The sequence below is a fragment of the Pan troglodytes genome, chromosome 1 (assembly GCF_028858775.2).
Source record: "Pan troglodytes isolate AG18354 chromosome 1, NHGRI_mPanTro3-v2.0_pri, whole genome shotgun sequence".
NCBI lineage: Eukaryota > Metazoa > Chordata > Mammalia > Primates > Hominidae > Pan > Pan troglodytes.
In genome coordinates, this window is record NC_072398.2 from 68,686,582 (window position 1) to 68,708,474 (window position 21,893).

Genomic DNA, 21,893 nt, shown 5'->3' on the forward strand with positions numbered 1-21,893 from the left:
CCCATGACCCCCTCTTTGGGTTCAACCAATTTTCTGGAGTGGCTTACAGAACTCAGGGAAACACATTTGCCAGTTTATTATAAAGGATGTTACAAAGGATACAGATGAAGATGTCGAGGAAAAAAAGCCAAACTGCAAAGTATTTGAAGAGATTTATTCTGCACCAAATGTGAAGACCATGACCCATGACACAGCCTCAGAAGGTCTTGAGAACATGTACCCAAGCTGATGGGGTTACAGCTTGATTTTATATCCTTTAGGGAGATATGATAGCATTAACATTGGCCTGGATACCATCTTGAATAGAAGTGATGAGAATAGATATCCTTGCCTTGTTCCTGATCTTAGAAGGAAAGCTTTCAGTTTTTCACCGCTGAGTATGTTGTTAACTGTGGCCTTTTCATAGATGGCCTTTATTATTTTGAGGTAGTTTTGTTTTTGTTTTTGTTTTTTGAGGTTTCAATATTTTATTCAGGTTTTTTTAAAAGTGATGTTAATTACAGCATTTGAAGGGGAGGATCTAATTCCACACAAAATGGAAGACTCTAAAATGTACCCATTAAACTGCTAAAAAACAAATTGAGTGGTGAGAATACAACAGAAGTCCAATTTAGATTCTGAGTGTTGTCACCATGTGATTACAATCACACAGACACTTCTAAGCTTATAGCTGGAGCTCCTGGAAGCTATTTCATACTCTGGTGCAAGGGCAAAAAAACACAACGCAAGAAGGAATAAGTCCTGAATTATTGGCTTTATCACGTCCACCCTCTCCACCCCAAAATGGCACAAAAGAATCGTGACCACACCACTCTGCAGACGTTTTGGTGTAAAAGAGGTGACGATGAACTGGGGTGGGAACAGGTCATGAAGATATGTCTAAAAAAAATCCCATTCAGGTGAGTTTGTACACACCATCAAGTAGTGAGCTTCTCATCAATTAGGGTTAGATAAACAAGGTTCGATTCTCAGGAAATCACAATTTCTTTCATTTACTCAATGTGAATTTACAAAGTGCCTGCATATTATCAGCTTCCACTTGCAGCCATTTCTAGATAAAAAAGAAACCTGATATCTCAGAGGGGCCACCAAGTTACCCCCAAGTCTACCACTGAAAGGACCTTTTTTGGAAATGGTTTTCTTCTGTACCTCTGAAAGGGTAACATCTTAAAGCTGAATCATCTTTAACCTGGAGGTCTAACATATTTAGCAATACTTGCATTCCAGACATACAACATTAAACGATACAGTAAATTCTGAAGGTAGCTATGCTGCAAAATAGTTTAAAATTAAACAATTGTACAGTATTCATTTATGCTTGAAATTCCAGGCCTAAACCAAGCTTGTGGCCACCACCATTGACGTTCTTGCCATCCAGAAGAGCTGACAGTGTCAATTTGATACCTGGTTTTAGGGTCTGAGTGTATCCTAAACCATCAGGCTGGAGTTATTCCCTTTAGCCGAGAAGCAGCTGTCAGAGTCAGTCTGATACTTGGCTGCTATTCTGAAATGCGTGTTACTGTTTCCTGCTGTCCAGGCGAGATTGACAGCAGTCTCTAACTTCTTGTTCACCTTCTGGTAAATGGAGCTGCCAAACTCTGTCCCGTCATTCATATTAGTGTGAAGCTGGAATTCATAAGTCTTGTAGCCAACTGCAAAGTTGCTCTGGGTTACTCGGGACTTTGCAGTCTCAAAATGCATCCAGGCTGGGCATGGTGGCTCATGCCTGTAATCCCAGCACTTTGGGAGGCCAAGGCGGGCGGATCACGAGGTCAGGAGATCGAGACCATCCTGGCTAACGGTGAAACCCCGTCTCTACTAAAAAAAAAAAAAAAAAAAATTAGCCGGGCGTGGTGGCGGGCGCCTGTAGTCCCAGTTACTTGGGAGGCTGAGGCAGGAGAATGGCGTGAACCCAGGAGGCGGAGCTTGCAGTGAGCCGAGATCCTGCCACTGCACTCCAACCTGGGCAACAGAGCAAGACTCCGTCTCAAAAAAAAAAAAAAAAAAATGCATCTGGTAGCCGGCCAGCCAGCCCTCGTAACCCAGCACCACAGTACCCCAGATGGAAAGGCCAGCAATGTTGAAATCCGTGTCGCAGCCCAGGTTAATGTGCTTCCGCTTGTACCCTGTCTTGATTTTAGCTTTTTTTCCCCCAGTGTTAGGTGAGAAGGATGAATCGAAGGTAAGCTTCAGACCGTGTGCAAGCTGACCTTCCACGGTAATCTCGGTGCCTAGTGTATTGTCGGTGTTCCATTTCTCTGTAAACGTCAGGCCGTACTCAGTCCATCTGTACTTGGTTTACAGACTGCCCATGACTTTGGTGGTCTCAGTGTTGGCTGAGCCTGAGCTTGTAAATTCCAATTCATTCTCAGATTTTGTTTTCAAATCAAGCCAAATCCATAACCCTTGGTGAAGACATCCCTGGCAGATTTGCCAAGATTGGCATTCGTGGGTGGCACAACCACCTTCTGCTTAGAGGCATTGGCGGCAGGCTCGGTTGCGGCTATGGCCTGTTGAGGTAGTTTTACTCTATTCCTAGTTTATTAATACATTGGTTTGGTTTGGAAAGACAGGACAACTCGAAGCAGCGACTTATCATAGGTAGATTCAAAGATTTTCTGATTGGCAGTTGGTTGAGAGTTAAGTTATTATCTAAAAGCTTGGAATTAATAGAAAGGAATATCTGAGTTAAGGATTTGTGGAGACCAAGGTTCTTACTATATAGATGAAGTCTCATAGGTGGCCACTGTTAGATGCAATAGATGACAATTGTTTCCTATTCAGATCTTTAAAAGATTCTTCATATCTCTCAGCTAATCTCTTTAGGATCAGAAAAAGACCTGGAAAGGGAACAGGATTCTTTACATAATGTAAAATTTCCCCTTTAAGAGATGGCTTTGCAGGGCCGTTTCAAAATATGTCAAATATATTTTGGGATAAGATATTTTGATTTCTTCCAGGGTCTGCTCTCTGTCATGTGATGCTATACTAGAGTCAGGTTGGAATTTGATATCTTATTGATACAAAGAGTCTTTTTTGTCAGTTGTGAGATCTCTGTTTTAATGTTAATGCTGGTCAGTTGTTCCTGAATGCTAAAGGGAGGAAAGTATAATGAGGCATGTCCAGACCCCGACTTCCCATCATGGCCTGGACTAGTTTTTCAGGTTTCTTTGGAGAAACCTTAGCTGAGAGGAGGGGTTCATCCAGATGGTTGTAGGGCTTAGAACTTTATTTTTGGTTTACAAGGAGATGTGTAGGGTGAGGCATGGAGGAAGGGACATGGCGCTTTCATGATCTCTCTGGGCATGCCACTCTCCAGGAACCTCCATGTGTTCCACTATCCCCAAGCTCCCAGCACCCATTCCTCTTGGGTTTCATGATGTCAGTATTCCTTCCCCTAGGGTATAGGGCAGGACTCTCTCTCGGGATTGTGACCCACAATCAGAAAGGGTAACTTGGGGCAGGTAAAAGGAGGGCAGGAGAAAGTCCCATAGATTCTCTTTCCTGAGGCTTGCTCCTGAGGCCTGACACACCTAATTATGTAACGAAAGACTGTAACAAGGGCAATAGGAGTTAGAAACCAGGAACCACGGACAAAAACAAATCTCTTTTGTGCGCACTCTCTCACTCTCGCTCTCTCTCTGTACACACACACACACATAGCATAACACCACAAATGCCTTTTATTTCTTGTCTGATCGCTCTGGCTTGGATACCATCTTGAAAAGAAGTGATGAGAATTGATATCCTTGCCTTGTTCCTGATCTTAGAAAGAAAGCTTTCAGTTTTCCACCACTGAGTATGTTGTTAGCTGTGGCCTTTTCATATATAGCCTTTATTGTGTTGAGGTAGTTTTATTCTATTCCTAGTTTATTTAGTGTTTTTATCATGAACACATGTTGAATTTTGTCAGATGCTTTTTCTGTATCAATTGAGATGATCATGTGGGTTTTGTCCTTCATTGTATTAATATGCTGTGTTATATGATTGATTTTTGTATGTTGAACCATCTTTGCATTCCAGGAATAAATCCCAGTTGATCATGATGTATAAACCTTTTAATGTAATGTTAAATTCAGTTTATTAATATTTAGTTGATTTTTTGGATTAATATTCATCAGGGATATTGGTTTTAGTTTTCTTGCAGTAGTTTTGGCTTTGATATGAGGATAAGACCTCATAAAATGAGTTAGAAGTGTTCCCTTTTCTTTAATTATTTTGATGTTTGAAGAGGATTGGTGTTAATTCTTCTTTAAATATTTGATAGAATTCTCCAGTGAAGTGATCTGGTTCTGGGCTTTTCTTTGTAGGGAAGTTTTTTTTTTTTTTAATTACTGATTCACTCTCTTTCTTGGTGATAGGTCTGTCAGATTTTTAATTTCTTCATGATTCAGTCATGGTAGATTGTATGTTTCCAGGAATTTATTCATTTCTTCTAGGTTATCCAGTTTTTTGGCATGTAATTGTTCATAGTTATCTCTTATGATTCTTTGTATTTCTGTGGCATTAATTGTAACATCTCCACTTTCATTTCTGAGTTATTTGACTCTTCTTTTTTCTTAGTTAACCTAGAATAGCTCATTTCTTTGTGTTGCTGAATAATATCCTATTTTATGGATGTATCATTTGCTTATTAATCTATTTAAGGACATATTGGATTTTAGCCATTCCAATAGGTGTGTAGTGGTTTCTCATTTTTGTTTTCATTTGCATTTCTTTAATGACATGTTTAAACATCTTGTCACTCGCTTATTTGCTATCTCTGTATCTTCTTTGGTAAGTTGTCTATTTAGATCTTTTACTCGTTTTTCATTGGGTAACTTATTTTCTTAGTGTTGAGTTTTAAGAATTCTTTGAATATTTTGGATACCAGTCTTTTATTAGATATGTGTTTTGCAAATTTTCTTTCAGTTTATGGCTGGTCATTGCATTGTCTGAACAATATCTTTCACAGAGCAGAAATTTTCAATTTTAATAAAGACCTACTAATCAATTTTTTTCTCTCATGGATTATAATTTTTTTTTTTTTTTTGAGACAGAATCTTGCTCTATTGCCAGGCTGGAGTGCAGTGGCGTGATCTTGGCTCACTGCAGCTTCTGCATCCCAGGCTGAAGCAATTCTTGTGCTTCAGCCTCCTAGGTAGCTGGTACTACAGTCACGCACCACCATGCCTGGCTAGTTTTTTGCATTTTTAGTAGAGGTGGTATTTTGCCATGTTGGCCAGGCTGGTCTCAAACTCCTGGCTTCAAGAGATCCACCTGCCTCAGCCTCCCAAAGTGCAGGGATTATAGGTGTGAGCCATTGCACCTGGCCTGTCATGGATTGTACTTTTGATATTGCATGTAAAAAGTCATTGCGAAACCCAGTATCACCTAGATTTTCCACCGTGTTACCTTCTAGGAGTCATTCTTTTTTAAGAAGCTATGCTTGCCACTTCACATTTGGTTCTATCTCTATTTTTTTCCCTTTAGTATCCAGTTTTCTCATTTTTAGTTTTATTTATTTAGTTATCATCTCGAGCGCCAAGTATGTTTTAGTTTTATCCTATCAATGGAACATGTATTTGGAATATAATTGGATTAAGTAAAATAAGTTCTCCCTTTGTACACGTTCCTCAACTTATAATGAGGATACATACTGGTAAATCTATTATAAGTCAAAAATATCATAAATCGAACCATTGTAAGTTGGGGATCATCTCTACTTTTTTTTTTGGTATAAAGAAATACATTATCTGTTCCAGAAATTCTTCATAGCATTTATTCTCTAAAAATGGCCCTCAGAGCACAGAGAAATCTGTCATTTACCTAGTGCTTCTTGTTTGCTAGCATCATACTAATACACTTTATATACTTTGTCATTTAATCATGTTAATAGTTGTTGTCTATGATTTTATAACTTTGTTTCTATTACAAGTTGATAACTGACTTGATTCATCTCCTCAAAAATTTACAACATTTTTTGAAACCTTAGTTCCCCCAGTAGTGTTAGGAACAGATAGAATATGCTATCTCCGGGGAAGGGGGTCTTTTTCCTCAGCCCAGTGATCCACAGACTGAAACAAACAATTAAAAAAAAAACAAAACTCGTACTTCTCTTAAGTACTGAAAAAATGTGTGTGGGGATTGACTGTATTTTATTTGAAGTAAAACTAGTCTTTTTGCAGTCAAATTAAATAATAATGTAATTTTGATTCTAAAGGAATATTTATGTCCGGAATCAGAGTTTTGATTTTTGCAGGGTGTCCTGTGCTAAACGCTGTCAATACATGGGGTTTTGCAGAGGTTGCACTTTGCTCCTTGCAGACAGTATTATCCAGGTTCATTGCTTCCACATTACATGTTTTAGAAGAATCTTATTACTAAATTAATTTTACTCTTGTGTGTTTTGAGAACATAGAGGGGCAAGACGTGTTGAATCCTTGAGTTTGGAAAGTATTTCTGTGCAGTTTACTTCTTTTTTCTTTTATTTGAGATATAAACCTCCTTTCCTATCCCTCTTCTACCTTTTCTCCTTCCTTTTTTTTTTTTTAACCCAAAAACATTTTCTTTATAATTAAATTTGAACTTTTACTGTAATGTAGCTTCTTATTTGGGAACTTTTATTTTATAAATCTAGATACGATTTTGCTGATCACATTCATGTCTGGGATTTATTTTTCTTTTTCTCACCTGAACATCCATATTTACCACATTGAACATCATCTCACAGTCAGCTAGGAGAATTGTTTTTTGGTGGCTCCAGAAGGCTGTACTGGAATACCTTAGATTGCCAGCCAGGTACCCATTCCACTCCTGTGATGACCTGAGAATCCTATTGCCTTTCTGTTACCACCTTAAAAGTTTTACTAGGGTTTGAAGAGATGGTTGAGGGTAAAATCCTTAGTCTTTCTTAGCAAAATAACATTTTGTAACTGATTTAAATACCTATTGTTTTAACCCATTTGTCTTTTTTTCACTTTTTTTTCCCCTTCCCACAGATACCAGAGAAGAAAGGAAAAGAAGCAAATACAGGTTTTGGTGGGCCAGTTATTAGTTCTCTATATCATGAAGAAACCATCAGGTAATTTCTCTTCTGATCTTTGATAATAGAAATATATATGCCTGTGTGTGTGCATGTGTTTGTATGTATGTGCTTATGTATGTGTATATGTGTACTATATATTTTTAATCCTGAAATCTTCAATTTGTGAAGCATTCCTTCTTAACATGAAACTGATTTGGTGGTATTTGCCAGCAGTACAATAAATGACAGGAAATAATTTTTTAGGTGTATAATCTTTAAAATCAATTAAATGTCTGAACCAGTGCCAGATAAGTGTGAATAAGTGATAATAATTACTTTTCATTGGTGTCTAGTGACAACTGTCTCATTCAGTGACTTTCCCCACACAAGTAGTTGGTGGGACAAGATGTTGTGTCTCAATCTAAAGCTAAGGATTTTTGTGTTAATTTTCTTCAAAATACTATTATTTATTTTAAATATTTTAATTTTTTAATTTGTTTAATTAAAAGTTAATTTAATTTGCTCTAAATTAAAAGTAATTTTGGAGTATAAAATGATACAGCCACTGTGGAAAACGGAAGTTTCCTCAGAAAGTTAAAATAGAATTACCATATGATCTACCAATTCTGTTTCTCAAGAAGCAGAAACAAGAAAGCAGAATCTCAAAGACATATTTGCACACCCATGTTCATAGCAGCATTCTATACAGTAGCCAATAGGTGGAAGCATCTGTTGACAGATGGATGGATAAACAAAATGTGGTATATACAATGGAATATTATTCAGCCTTAAAAAGGAAGGAAATTTTGACAGCTGTTGCAACATGTATGAACCTTGAGGATATTACGCTAAGTGAAATAAGCCAGTCACAAGAACACAAACACTTTGCGATTATACTTACATAAGGTATTTAGAGTAGTTAAACTCACAGAAACAGAAAGGATTCAAAAATCAGAGAGACAGTAAAATGGTGGTTGCCAGGAGCTGGGGGTAGGGGAAATGGGAAGTTGTTTAATGGGGACAGAGTTTCAGTTTTACAAGATGAAAAAGTTATGGGGATTGCACAACAGTGTGAATATACTTAACACTACTGAACTGTATACTTAGAAATACTTTTAGCTTTTAGTTTTTGATAGTGAAGATCATATTTTACCCATCTTTGCATTCTCACTATCTGAGGAAGGCCCCCAAACTTAGTAGATCTTCAGTGAAAGTGCTCAGAACTTGGGAGGTAGCCACAGCTGCTTCCCTTGAAGAGCTGATAGTTTAGTGACTATTGCTTATGTAGAGTTAGCCTAAGAGCCCTATTGTAAGACAGAGAGCTGCTGGTTTGGTTCTTCTGTGATATGCCTATCCTCACCTCTTTCTCTTAAGCAATAAAAAATGTATAGGCTATTTTTCTTTCCTAGTTAGATAAATAAATTGAGATAGTTTCTTGACTTTCCTTTTAAAAAAATTACTAAGCTTAAGTTTCTAACAATATCAGTCACTTATCTGTAAATCATAATGATCTTTATTTTGTATGCCATTTTCCTTAAGGGCTCCCATACTCTAGTATTTTTCAAAATGACATACTGAATACATTTCCTTTTCAAATGTCTGATGACGTGACTGATCACAGCAGCCCTACAGAACACGAAGCAAATCAAATGTACTCCAGTTGTAGTGAGAGTAGAAATCCGAGATAGAGTTAAACTGTATTGAAAGGGTTAATCTTCCTTCCTTTATCCCCCACCCAATTGCTAGTGAAGTGATTCTTAGATTTAAATCAGTATTTAGAATTTTGACAGTGATAAACAATGACAAAGAATAATACAGTTTATTTTTGTAGAGATTTAAATTCAATTCAACACACATTTATTATGAACCTATAATGACAGAAAACATTGTGAATATTTGTGCTTCTCAACTTCTTCACTTTTGAATAATATGTTCTTACTACTTTTGGCATTTTCATGAAAGTATGTTTAATAAATATTATTAATTGAATGAAATATGAACCTTTGTGGGCAAAATTGGTTAGACTTGGCCTTTTTTTCATGAAGTCTTCATTAAGTATTAGTCTTATGATATCATCTAAATCTTCATATTCTGAACATATTGTTAAGAAAGAGTAAGAAACATGAATGTGAGCAAGCCATTGAAAGCTGTTTAACTATTACAAACACAGTAATTTTGTTACTACTACAGCAGATCAGAAATTACAGCAACTAATCATACTCTTGTATTGGGAGAGTTCTTTTTATAGTGTAGAATTCCATTATAACAAATTAGGCCATAATGAAAATTCATTGTTTTTTGTTTTTTGTTTTTTTTTTTTGAGACAGAGTCTTGCTCTGTCACCAAGCTGGAGTGCAGTGGTACGAACTTGGCTCACTGCAACATCTGCCTCCTGGATTCAAGAGATTCCCCTGCCTCAGCCTCCTGAGTAGCTAGAACTACAGGCGTACCACCATGCCCAACTAATTTTTGTATTTTTAGTAGAGACAGGGTTTCACCATGTTAGCCAGGATGGTCTCGATCTCTTGACCTCGTGATCCACCCGCCTTGGCCTCCCCAAAGTGCTGGGATTACAGGCGTGAGCCACTGTGCCTGGCATGAAAATTCTTATGTACTGAAATGTTGGATTATTCCAGTGAAGAGCCAGATGTAGTCCCTATGGTTTCTTACGTATCAGAATGCAATTGCAACAATGAAAATGGGTTATTTCTTGAAGTTATGTAATCAAATTATGCTTGTATTTTGGTGAAATATATCTGGTGTTTTATTTTTCTAAGAGAAAGTTGTGCTTTAATTGATATTAATTGCAGTTTCTTGGCAGAATTATGTTTAACTGAGGCGAAAGTGACAGTAGGTTTTAGAGTTTTAGAAGCATCAAATGGTAGACTTGGATGAAAGCAAAAATTCTTTTCTATGGAACTGTTGTTTTTTTAAAAAAAGGACATAAAATAATGTATTTTGAAGGTTTGTTTTGATACTTTATAACTCCAGATTTTTTTTTACATTTGTAAAGATCAGGCAAATCAGTATCTAATAAATCCATTTGGTTAAATTTGGGTTCCATTGTTGTGGCAGCTTTTCTGACGAATGTGTGTTGTATAATAGATGATGAGTTATGAGTTTGTTTTAGTTTTAAGGTAAATGTTCTTGAGCCAAGGGCCAGTGGGGCCAATTCTGAGCTTGCTTCCTGCTTTCTACTCTGTCATAGAAAGTATCAATATAATGTCAGAGGTTCAGATCTCTGTGTTAATATTGCAGAGCTCTGACATCAATTTCTCATTCTGAAGCAAGTTAATTGTTCTGTAATATAATTGAGGGGGTGTAGGGGGATTCTAATTAAGTACAAAAAATTATGGAGCCAAACCGCTGGCATTCAAATGCTAGTTCCACCACTTACTAGCTGTGTGATCTTGGGCAAGTTACTTACCTGTAAAATGGGGATAATTATAGTACTTGTCTCACTTGATACTTAGCAGATTATGTGAATACATAGACATCCTCGAACAGTACCTGGTGCAAAATAAGTTACTGTGTAACTGTTAGCTTTTATAAATAGTATTGTTATTCGGCAGAGGGAGTCCCTACAGAGGAGCCAGGAGCTGATGTTAGGAGCTACAATAACATGGCATTCTGGTTATATAATTAAATGCAAGTTGTTTGCTTTTGCAAAAGAAAATGGAAAACAAGGAAGGGAGAGCCAATATTTTTAGAACTATAGAAACGAGAGTAACAAATCTTATAACAGGGAGTAACCTCTGGTTTTGCGATCAGCTGTGTTTTTCATTTATACTGCAGATGGGCAGAAAAAGTACTGGTTAATAAGCATAGGGGTTTGTAGAGTAAGATGATTCTGCACTACATATACAAGAAATTGCTTCTGGTTACTTGCATGCTTCAAAGGTTTGATCTAGAAGTTTGCACATAAATTGAGAAATTAGGGTAAGAATTAAAAATGTAGTAAATGAAGATTGAACAGTACCCACACCACCCTGCAATAAGATTTGGTCCTCCCTGTTATATTTTGTAGTTTGATGTCATGTAATCTATTAGAATTTTATTAATTCTGCTTACACAGACAGCCATCTGGACCTTCTCTAAGCAAGACCAGTCCTAGTATACAACTGAAATGATTGATGGGCTCTGGAATTGATTAGTTGTTCTGTGAGACAAATGAAGTGTTTTGGCAGAAAATACCAGAGGTTGCTGCTTGTGGTCAGACACAAAAGCCTGTAGAATTTCAAAGAGATGCTTTAATCATTGACTTATAAAGTTTCCATTTTTAAACAATAATGGATTTTGAAAATATTTCCCAAATATCTTTTCATTGGCTGCTGTCTAGTCCTGATTATAAATGGAAGAATATAAGTATAAAAAATTAGAATGAAAGTGATTGTTTTATGCTTTAATTTTGTATTCTTGGTGAAATATGAACTAACTTGGAAGTAGCATAAAAGCCTGTCATGCATAAATTATACTCTAAAATTTTCCTGAAAGAGATATGATTGGAGAAAAAGCTGTAACATGTATAGTTTTATTGTAAATTACTTCTAAAATCAGATGTTATAAAATTCTATTTATTTATTCAAAGCTTCACATTGTTAGATTGCAGCCTGTTTTTAACAAATCTACTTAAAGATTCTTAAGCTTCAAGAGTATGTGTTCTACATATTTGTGTTTTAAAAAATGAATATTTGGATTTTTATGCATTTAACAGGCCGTCATTCTGGAACACCACTATCCTAATGATACCACTGCCTTTAGCACCAAAAAGCTTCCCTCCATCTGTTTGGCTGGTGGTAGTGTAATACTTCTCTATTTCACCATGTTGCCTATGATCAACATTGTGTTAACACCTTGGTGATAGGTGATAAATTGGATGACATATGTCTTGTTAAATTCTGGTTATTCTTTGAGGACTACACAAGTGTGTATAGGCAAGTGGGCAACTCCCCCTGGAGAATCTGACTGCTCAGAATGAACTTGAGTTATGGATTTATTCAGCCTGTAAAACCTCAGCTGGCATAAATAATTGAGAAAGCAAAGGTTTGTCTTTGGTGCATACCTCAGGGACTCATGGCTCCCTTCCTCCTCTCTACCTCCCTTTCTTATGAAAATGATTCCAGTTGCACTCCTAGATAATAACACACCAAGCAATTAAAAGCCATGGGTGGCTGGAGAGAGGAGAAAAGGTTTAGTTAATGAGCTTTTCCTCTTCCAGTGCCCATGAGAACCTCAGGAATGACAAGGCGATTAAAGCGAAGAGATAATTATAGATTATGTGAAAATGGGTCCCCTGGGACATGTGGGTCTTGACATAAACAGTAACTGTTGTAAGAGTCTCCTGGCTCTCATATTCACCCTTTTCTAGCGTGCTTCATTTACCTCCTGTGTGCTCAGTGTCATGATGCCAACCAAGCATGTACACAAATCTAGCCCTTTCTGAACCAAGGGTCATTCATCAACTGAAACCGTCACCTTTTCTTCCTCTCTGTTTTCTTCTTTTTTCTTCTCCTCTTCCTTTTTCCAGTTTTGTTCTCTCTTTCCTGTCTACCCCATCTAATTTTTCTTTCTCTTCTTCCCATATCCTTATCTGTATGTGGTACCTATGAAATGCTTGTTTACAAAATTTGGTGTGTGTATGTATGTGTGCATATATAAAGATATATAGAGGTTGTGGGTATACTGTATCCATTACAGTAATGAGAAGCAGAATATGCATTACAAATAATATGAACAGGACCCCTTACCATCTCATCTAATGCCAGTTTTCCGCTCACCCCCTTTTTCACTCTGTTCCAACGACATTGGCTTATTTTTTTCCTTGAAGTTCTAATTAATATTTATTAGATTAATTGACACTTACATAGGGTACGAGGAATGACCTCCAGCTTACAACATATGCTGAATTCTTAAGATAATAATAATGACAGTTAACATTTATTGACCATTTATTATATGCTAGTATAGTAACCATACTATATGTATTACTTCTCTTAATCTTTAGGGTGACCCTATTAAATATAGATACTATTAATATTCTTTTTTTACAGATAAGGAAACTGAAATTCAGAGAAGTTAGCTTACTTGTCCAGGGTCACATAGTTAGTAACTCTGCTGTTAATTACTGTGTTATGCTGGCCCTGGAAATGTTTGAGGAATCATAATCTCTAGTTAATGAAATTGAGTCTGATAGTTGTTACTATTTAATATGGTGAGTATCTTCAGTTAAAATTTTTTAAATAAAATTTCTTTTGCATTTAATGTTTTAAAAAAATGTACTTTACTGGTAAAATTGGAGACTTTGGTCTTTCATTTATCAGTGTACTGATGATGATATTTCCTTTGGATCGATTATCTTACTGATTTTAGACTTACCTTAATGGTTGAGAATGTAACTCAGCTCTGTAGAGACTTTTAGGAAAGCGGATCTGTGCTTTTTCTGATACGGCAACTGATTTTCCAGAGATTTATTAGAACTTAACTACATTTTATGTTATTGGCATTTAAAGTATCAGAAATTTTCAGTCAAGTTTGTTTAAGGTTAAGCAGCTTTTAAGGGGTGAAAATACATTTTTAGTAAATGGTGTCTTTATAAGTTATGGTTATGTAACTTCTCCAGTATAACTAATTATCTGTAAGAAATATCTGGGTCATTGATTTTTTTCTTTGTCAATACTTTATTGAAAGATTGTGAGAAAAATACATAAAAATATATGTAGTTTTATTTGAAGGGACCCTTATCAACGTAAATAGTATAACAAATGGAAGTTTCAGTTTGAAGGCTTTAAGAATTTTCTAGACCTAGAACTAAGTACCTTGCATATATTAATATAATTCAGTCTGAAAATAGTTATGTAGTAGAAGAAGATGTTGCCATTATCATATAACAGTAAGGGGGAAAACTAACTGGTTTGTTTCTATAACTGTCTGAAATCAGTTGCAGATATGTCACTGTGAGTGCAGGAATTGTGATTCAAAATATAATTTCTGCTCAAAAAACACAGGTTGTGACTGCATAGGTCCACTTATACGTTGATGTTTTTCAGTAAATATATTGGAAACTTTTTTGGAAATTTGCAACAATTTGAAAACACTTGCAGATGAACTATGTAGCCTAAAATATCCAAAAAATTAAGAAAAAGATATGGCATGAATGCATAAAATATATGTAGATACTAGTCCATTTTTTCATTTACTACCATAAAATATACACAAATCTGTTATAAAAAGTTCATCACAATGTAGGCACATAAACACTAGCAGACCATATCTGGTGCCATTCTCAATCCAGAAAAATGTAAAAAAAAAGCAAAGATGCAGTATTAAATCATAACTGCATGAAATTAACTGTAGTACATACTATACTACTGCAGTAATTTCGTAGCTACTATGGCTAGTGTGGTGAGCTCAAGTGTTGCTAGTATCCACTTAAAATGCCAAGACGCTAATCATCTCCAAGTGAGCAGTTTGTCCCTCCAGTAAACTGCGTATAACAGTAAACAGTGATCTCTTGTGGTTTTTGAGTATTTTATCATTGTATGTAGCACTATACTCTAAACCTTGAATAACACCATGAGACCCATATGAAGTACCACTAGTGATGCTGGAAGTACTCCCAAAAAGCAGAGAAAAGTCATGACATTATAAGAAAAAGTTGAATTGCTTAATACGTATTGTAGATTGAGGTCTGCAGCTGTGGTTGTCTGCCATTTCAGGGTAAATTAATTCAGCATTAAGGACTTCTGTAAAAAAGAAAAGGGATGGGCCAGGTGTGGTGGCTCACAGGGTGGCCTTGGGAGCACCTTCGAAGGCCAGGATGGGTGGATCACCTGAGGTCAGGAGTTCGAGACCAGCGTGGCCAACATGGTGAAACCCCATCTCTGCAAAAAATACAAAAATTAGCCGTGAGTGGTGTGCGCTTGTAATCCTAGCTGCTCAGAAGGCAGAGGCAGGAGAATTGCTTGAACCCGGGAGGTGGAGGTTGCAGTGAGCCAAAATCATGCCACTGCACTGCAGCCTGGGTGAAAGAGCGAGATTCCATCTCAAAAAAAAAAAAGAAAAAAGAAAAGGGAATTCATGAACCATCACCGCAGCTACACTGGCAAGTACAAGAACCTTGCACATTTTGTGCAATATCTTTTGATCTCATATTGTAAGTTCAGCTTTTATGTAGGTGTAGTATTGCTATAGGAAAGGCATACTTAGAGACTCTACTATGATTTGAGAAAAAAGTCATTCTGTGACAAAGCAAAAGGAAGGTGAAGGATCTATACCTGGAAAATGTAATGCCAGCGAAGGATGATTTGATAAGTTTAGAAAGAGGTTTGACTTTAGAAAGGTCAAGATAATAGGAGAAACAGCTTCTTCTCACCAAGAGGCAACAAATAAGCAAATTTACAAGAAAAAAAAAATTAGAAAGTGGGCAAAAGACATGAACAGACACTTTTCAAAAGAAGATGTACATGCAGCCAACAAACATATGAAAAAAAGCTCAACATCACTGATCGTTGGAGAAATGCAGATCAAAACCATAATGAGATGCCTTCTCATGCCTCTCTTTTAGTAACAGTCAGAATGGCTATTATTAAAAAGTCAAAAAACAACAGATTCTGGTGAGATTGTGGAGAAAAAGGAACACTTTATATACATTGTTGGTGGGAGTGCAAATTGGTTCAACCATTGTGGAAGACAGTGTGACAATTCCTCCAAGACCTAGAGGCAGAAATAACATTTGACTCAGCAATCCCTTTACTGGGTATATACCCAAAGGAATGTAAATCATTCTGTTATAAAGTTACGTGCATGCATATGTTCATCACAGCACTATTCACAGTAGCAAAGACATGAGATCAACCTAAACACCCATCAATGATAGACTGGATAAAGAAAATGTAGAATACTATGCAGCCATAAAAAGGAACAAGATCATGTCCTTTGCAGGGACATGGATGGAGTTGGAAGCCATTATCCTTAGTAAACTAACACAGGAAGAGAAAACCAAACACCACATGTTCTCACTTGTAAGTGGGAGCTGAATGATGAGAACACATGGACACATGGAGGGAAACAACACACACTAGGCTCCTTGGGGAGTAGGGGGAGGGAGAGCATCAGGTGGAACAGCTAGCTAATGGATGCTGGGCTTAATACCTAGGTGATGAGACAGTCTGTGCAGCAAACCACCATGGCACTTATTTACATATGTAGCAAACCTGCACATCCTGTACATGTACCCCGAACTTGAAAAAAAAATCATTGAGGAGAAAGGATATCTATTTGCATGAACAGGTGTTTAATGTAGACAGAAATGCCATATTCTGGGGGAGGAAAAAATGCCACAAAGGGCCGGGCGCGGTGGCTCACGCCTGTAATCCCAGCACTTTGGGCGGCCGAGGCGGGCGGATCACGAGGTCAGGAGATCGAGACCATCCTGGCTAATACGGTGAAACCCCGTCTCTACTAAAAATACAAAAAATTAGCCGGGCGTGGTAGCGGGCGCCTGTAGTCCAGCTACTCGGGAGGCTGAGGCAGGAGAATGGCGTGAACCCGGGAGGCGGAGCTTGCAGTGAGCCGAGATCGCGCCACTGCACTCCAGCCTGGGCGACAGAGCGAGACTCCGTCTCAAAAAAAAAAAAAAAAAAAAAAATGCCACAAACGACATTTATTAGTAAGGGAGAGAAGCAAGCACCAGGATTTAAGGCAGGAAGGGATAGGCTACCTCTGTTTTCTGCAAATTCAGGCGGGTTTATGATCAACACTATACTTACCTATAAAACTGCTAACCCCTGTGCCTTGAAGGGAAAGGGTAAACACCGTCTTCTGGTCTTTTGGTTGTACAATAAGAAGCCCTGGACAATGAGAACCCTTTTTCTGGATTGGTTCCATTGATTCTTTTTCCCTGAAGTCAGGAGGTACCTTTCTAGTAAGAGACCGCCTTTTAAAGTTCTTTCAATATTGGACAGTCCTCCAGCCACTCAGAAACTCATGAGTTCAACACTGAAGGCATCTACTGCAATCTACTGGCTCCCAAACACAACATCTCTAATTCACCCTCTAGATCAGGGGGTTATAAGGACCTTTAAGCCTCATTACACATGGTATTCTATGGAAAGGATTGTCAACACCACGAAAGAGAACCCTGATAGAACATCATGAAGGTCGGGAAGGATCCATTGGAGATGCTGTCATTATAGAAACAGCGGTGAAAACCGTCATGCCTGAAGCAATAAATTTCTGCTGGAGAAAACTGTCTACATGTTATATGTGACTTCACAGGATTTACGACAGAGCCAATCAAGGAAATCATGAAAGATTGTGAGTATGGCAAAAATGTGTGGCAGGGCAGGGCAGAGAGTTGGTTTTAAGATATAGATCTTGAAGAAATTAAAGAGCTAATAGACACCACACTAGAGGAATTAACAGAAGACGACTTGATGGAAATGATTGCTCCAAACCAGATAGATATGATGAGGAACAAGATGTAGAATAAATAATGCCCCAAACAGATTGACATTAGACAGTCTTGCAGAAGCGTTCTGATTATTTAAGACTGCTTTTGACTTTTACTACATGGACCCTTCTATGATATGGGCACCCAAACTTAAGCAAATGGTGAAAGGATTGGTACTGTATAAAAACTTTTAGAGAAACAAACTAAAAAGGGAGAAATTATGGTGTATTTTCACAAAGCTACACTGAGTGTGCCTGCCTCACCTGCCACCTCTTCTGCCTCTGCCAGTGCTGAGACAGCAAGACCAGCCCCTCTTCAGCCTGTGAAGACAACAGGGTGAAGACCTTTATGATGATCCACTTCCACTTAATGAATGTATATTTTCCTTATGATTTTCTTAGTAACATTTTCTTTTCTCTAGCTTACTTTATTATAAGAATATACTATATAACACAAATAAAAATTTATCAACTGTTTATCGATAAGGCTTCAGGTCAACAGTAGCCTACTAGTAGTTAAGTTTTTGGGGAGTCGAGTTACATGCAGATTTTTGACTATGCAGGGGGTTGGTGTCCCCCACCCTCCATGTTGTTTAAGGGTCAACTTATACGAATTCCTTTGGTCATTCACTAGTCCATTGGGTACTGTGTATTTTGAACCTACCTTATTACCTCCTTGACTCCTGCACACCATTATTTAAATACCATTATAAGAAAAACATGCCATCATTTAATTGTAAGATGCTGCAGATTATAAGATTCATAGGAGATGTTAACATGAAAAAAATTTGCATTTAGAATCAATGAGATATGACAAGGTAATAGTTTCCAGATGTCTATTTGTCATCCAGGATTTCAAGAACAATTTTTTTTTTTTTTTGAGACAGAGTCTCACTCTGTCACCCAGGCTGGAGTGCAGTGGCGAGATCTCTGCTCACTGCAAGCTCTGCCTCCTGGGTTCACGCCATTCTCCTGCCTCAGCCTCCCGAGTAGCTGGGACTACAGGCGCCCACCACCATGCCTGGCTAATTTTTTGTATTTTTAGTAGAGACGGGGTTTCACCGTGTTAGCGAGGATGGTCTTGATCTCCTGACCTCATGATCCGCCCGCCTCGGCCTCCCGAAGTGCTGGGATTACAGGCATGAGCCACCGTGCCCGGCCTCAAGAATGATTTTAAGAACAGCACAACACACAAAAAAACACTTTATTAAGTACTTTGTTTTGAAGGCTAGACTTCTTACATGTGGTTACTGCCCAAGCAATGTTTTGCCTCTTCCAGGGATTAAACCAAGGTTTTTCAGAAAGGAGGTACTATTTGCAAGATTTTACCTGAGGATCATAGTATAGATTCTCATTTGTTGTCTTTGGTAAGATTGAGAGTCAAAAACAGTATCCTACAATGTGAAATCAACATCTGTAATTTTAATTAGATATTAATTAGAAGTGGGGGTTTTCAGTGTGCTAAGTATGGCAGCCATGACTATTTAATCCTTGATTTAGGATTTGATTTTACCTATTTTGCTTCTCCCAGATAAGTCTTTTTTTTTTTTCTTTTTTGAGAGACAGGATCTTTCTCTGTTGCCTAGGCTGGAGTGGAGTGGTGTGATTATAGCTCACCGTAACCTCAAACTCCTGTGCTTAATTGATCCTATCACCTTAGCTTCCCAAATAGGTAGGACTACAGGCACGCACCACCACACCCAGCTAATTTGAAATTTTTTTTGTAGAGGTAGGGTCTTGCTGTGTTGCCCAGGCTGGTCTCAAACTCCTGGGCTCAAGTAATCCTCCCTCCTTGACCTCCCGAAGTGCTGGGATTATAGGTGTGAGCCACCACACACTACCCCATATAAGTCTTAAACGAGCTTCACTAAACACCTTTGAGTAAGAATAGATTCTTTTTTTCAGGGAGAAAAACATCTGTAAGTAAAATTAATATATGCCTGTATGATTGTTTTATATTTATAAATTAAAACATACTTTTTAATCTCAACTTATAAAATATTGATGGTTTCATCAGATAAAGATTATATAAAAATTGTATTATTTATAAAATTAAGATTAGATATGTGAAAGATTATATTAAAAAGAATCAACATTAGACTTTGAGTTTTATATTTGGCATATACAGAATGTTGAAAAACAGTTGAAATCAGTGAGATGACAGCATTATTTTCTAACATTATATTTGAACAGAATACATTTCTTTGCCTTTGAGATCAACAACTTCTGGCCATACATCCAACAAGTAAATCAGGAACTTAAATTTCTACAAAGAAGTAATATTCACTAGCAGTATGACTGAATTTTGGAAGATAGTGTGCAGTGCCAGCTTTTATCCTAGAAAGACTACCTCCAAAGGAACTTCACAGAGTGGCATTTTTGGTGAATTACCATTGATCAGAGTCCATTCTTCAACCTCAAAGATGTAGAAAAAAGATCCATAGATCAAGCAGACCCTTAGAAACAGAGTAGGAATAATAAAATTGGCCCAAAACTGAGGTGTAAACTAAAATGCTTGTTTGCTTACCAAAGGGACTATGTCTTTGTAGTGATTGAAGTGCTGGGTCCCTCCTTTCTGAGAATTGAGGAGTCCAGAAAAACAGATGAATAGTTAAATGATTATTTGTGAACGTAAAAATAGAGCCAGGGAAAGTGTATCATTTTGAGGATTGCCTTAGCCATGGTCCTAATGAGACCTCATGAACGAACTGTCTTTCTCCAGAGAAATCACTCAGAATGCTTTTTTGCCTCCGTCTTTTGGTTATACTTCCTGAAGTATACTAACTATAGTAAGGAGAGAGGTGTAATGCCTCTCCTTTACAAACTAGGAGAAGAGTGTTTGAGCAGAGGGAATGTGGAAAAGGAGAATGGTAATGAAATATTTGCCACAGGAACCCTTTCAGGTAGATCAGTTTAGTAAAGAATACATTTATCTAGAAGTTGAAGAGCTGGAAATTGAGTCACTTAAAATGATCTATACCTGCATATCTCTTTAAAGGAGTTTATGTACCCTAGAGCCCACAAATACACATTCCTTAGTTTGAGGAATTATGGCATTTGTTTTTATCTTTGTAGATATTGGCTTACTTTCTTTGGATTTTCATTCATGCAATAAATACTTATTCATTGTCTATTTACTAGAATACTGTGTTTTATATCTGATTTCCAGTTGCTTAGTAAATATATGAATTGAATTGAATATTTGTTGAACGTGCCTATTAAATAGATTTCCAAGCTAGTTCCTTCCATAATTTTTGTAGTTAAATGGACTTTATATGTCTTGCCATGAGACCTATTTGAAATATTCTTTTGATAAGAAAATGCCATCTGAGTAGAAAATGGTACAGATAACATATTTAGGAATGGGCAAGGATCTTCTTGTGATTGGGTGAAAAAGCCGTACTTAAACACTATCCCTCTTTCCCATAGAGTGTGCTCTTATATTTCAAAAGAATGTCAAAACCAGTGATTATTCCTTCAGGAATATAAATGTATTTGCTGTCAATTTCAGAAAAAAGTTGTAGTAACCTGAAGAAGAGACTTTCTGTTTTGTGCTAGAGATAACATGGGACATCCTTTAGGGTAGCATCATAAACATAACTCACAGTCATCTATAGATAATGAATATGATAATTTTGAGATTCACAAAGAGAGGGAACAAGATACCGGAGTAAAAAATCAAGAAAGGAAAATAAAGATATGGAGAGACACATTTATTTATTAAAGGCTCTACTGTGTTTCATAATGGTTGGATTCATTTGCATGTTATTTTATTTCAAATAAGCATGGATATAGTGGGCAAGATTGACTATGGAAGGCTGTATTGAGCTCTTAGAAAACAGTAGAGGGAGAAAGTTTGATTTATACATTGTACATAATTTTGTTAGGGGGCAAGAAAGGAAATATGGAATGATATTGCTGTAGATGTTTCTTCATTTAGGCCACTAGATGGTGACATTGTATAAAAACAGCTTGGTTGTAGAAGGTAAGATACTCAAAATTTGGTGTGGGATTGGATAGCTGTATTTAACAAGTAAGCCCAAGAGTGTCACTTAATTTTTTTATATTCGTCATTCAGCCTTGTAGCACATTTTTGGCGAATTTATTGAACTTCTCTTTTTGGTATTTAATTTATATGTGTATACTATCCTGAAGTATTTTGTTAATATCTCTGTGCCTAGCATATTTGGTGATGATAAACTATATATGATAAACAAATACTTAAACAAATGCTACCTGCCCTCCAAAAAATTCACATAGCAAAAAAAAACTAGTTGATATATTTGATGTGTCTAAGAAACATATTTAAGATACATTAAACAAAATAGAAATTTATATGTGTTTGTACTGTGTTTACTTTTTTACCGCTTACAACATAGGTATACATGCACATTTGGAAGTTGGACTCAGGAAGAGGGGCCACTCCAAAGGTCCTCTC

General features: G+C 37.0%; 1 protein-coding gene and 1 pseudogene across 1 annotated transcript in view; one reads left to right on the plus strand and one right to left on the minus strand.

Annotated features, from left to right (window-relative positions):
- ACBD6 (acyl-CoA binding domain containing 6) overlaps window positions 1–21,893 on the plus strand; it is a 214,518-nt gene that overhangs the window by 65,512 nt on the left and 127,113 nt on the right. Inside the window, exon 4 of the mRNA XM_524985.8 lies at window positions 6,981–7,063. Coding sequence (XP_524985.1) covers window positions 6,981–7,063 — 83 coding nt within the window. The remainder of the gene's footprint in view (window positions 1–6,980; window positions 7,064–21,893) is intronic.
- Window positions 1,260–6,684, minus strand: LOC129136287 (voltage-dependent anion-selective channel protein 1-like; annotated as a pseudogene).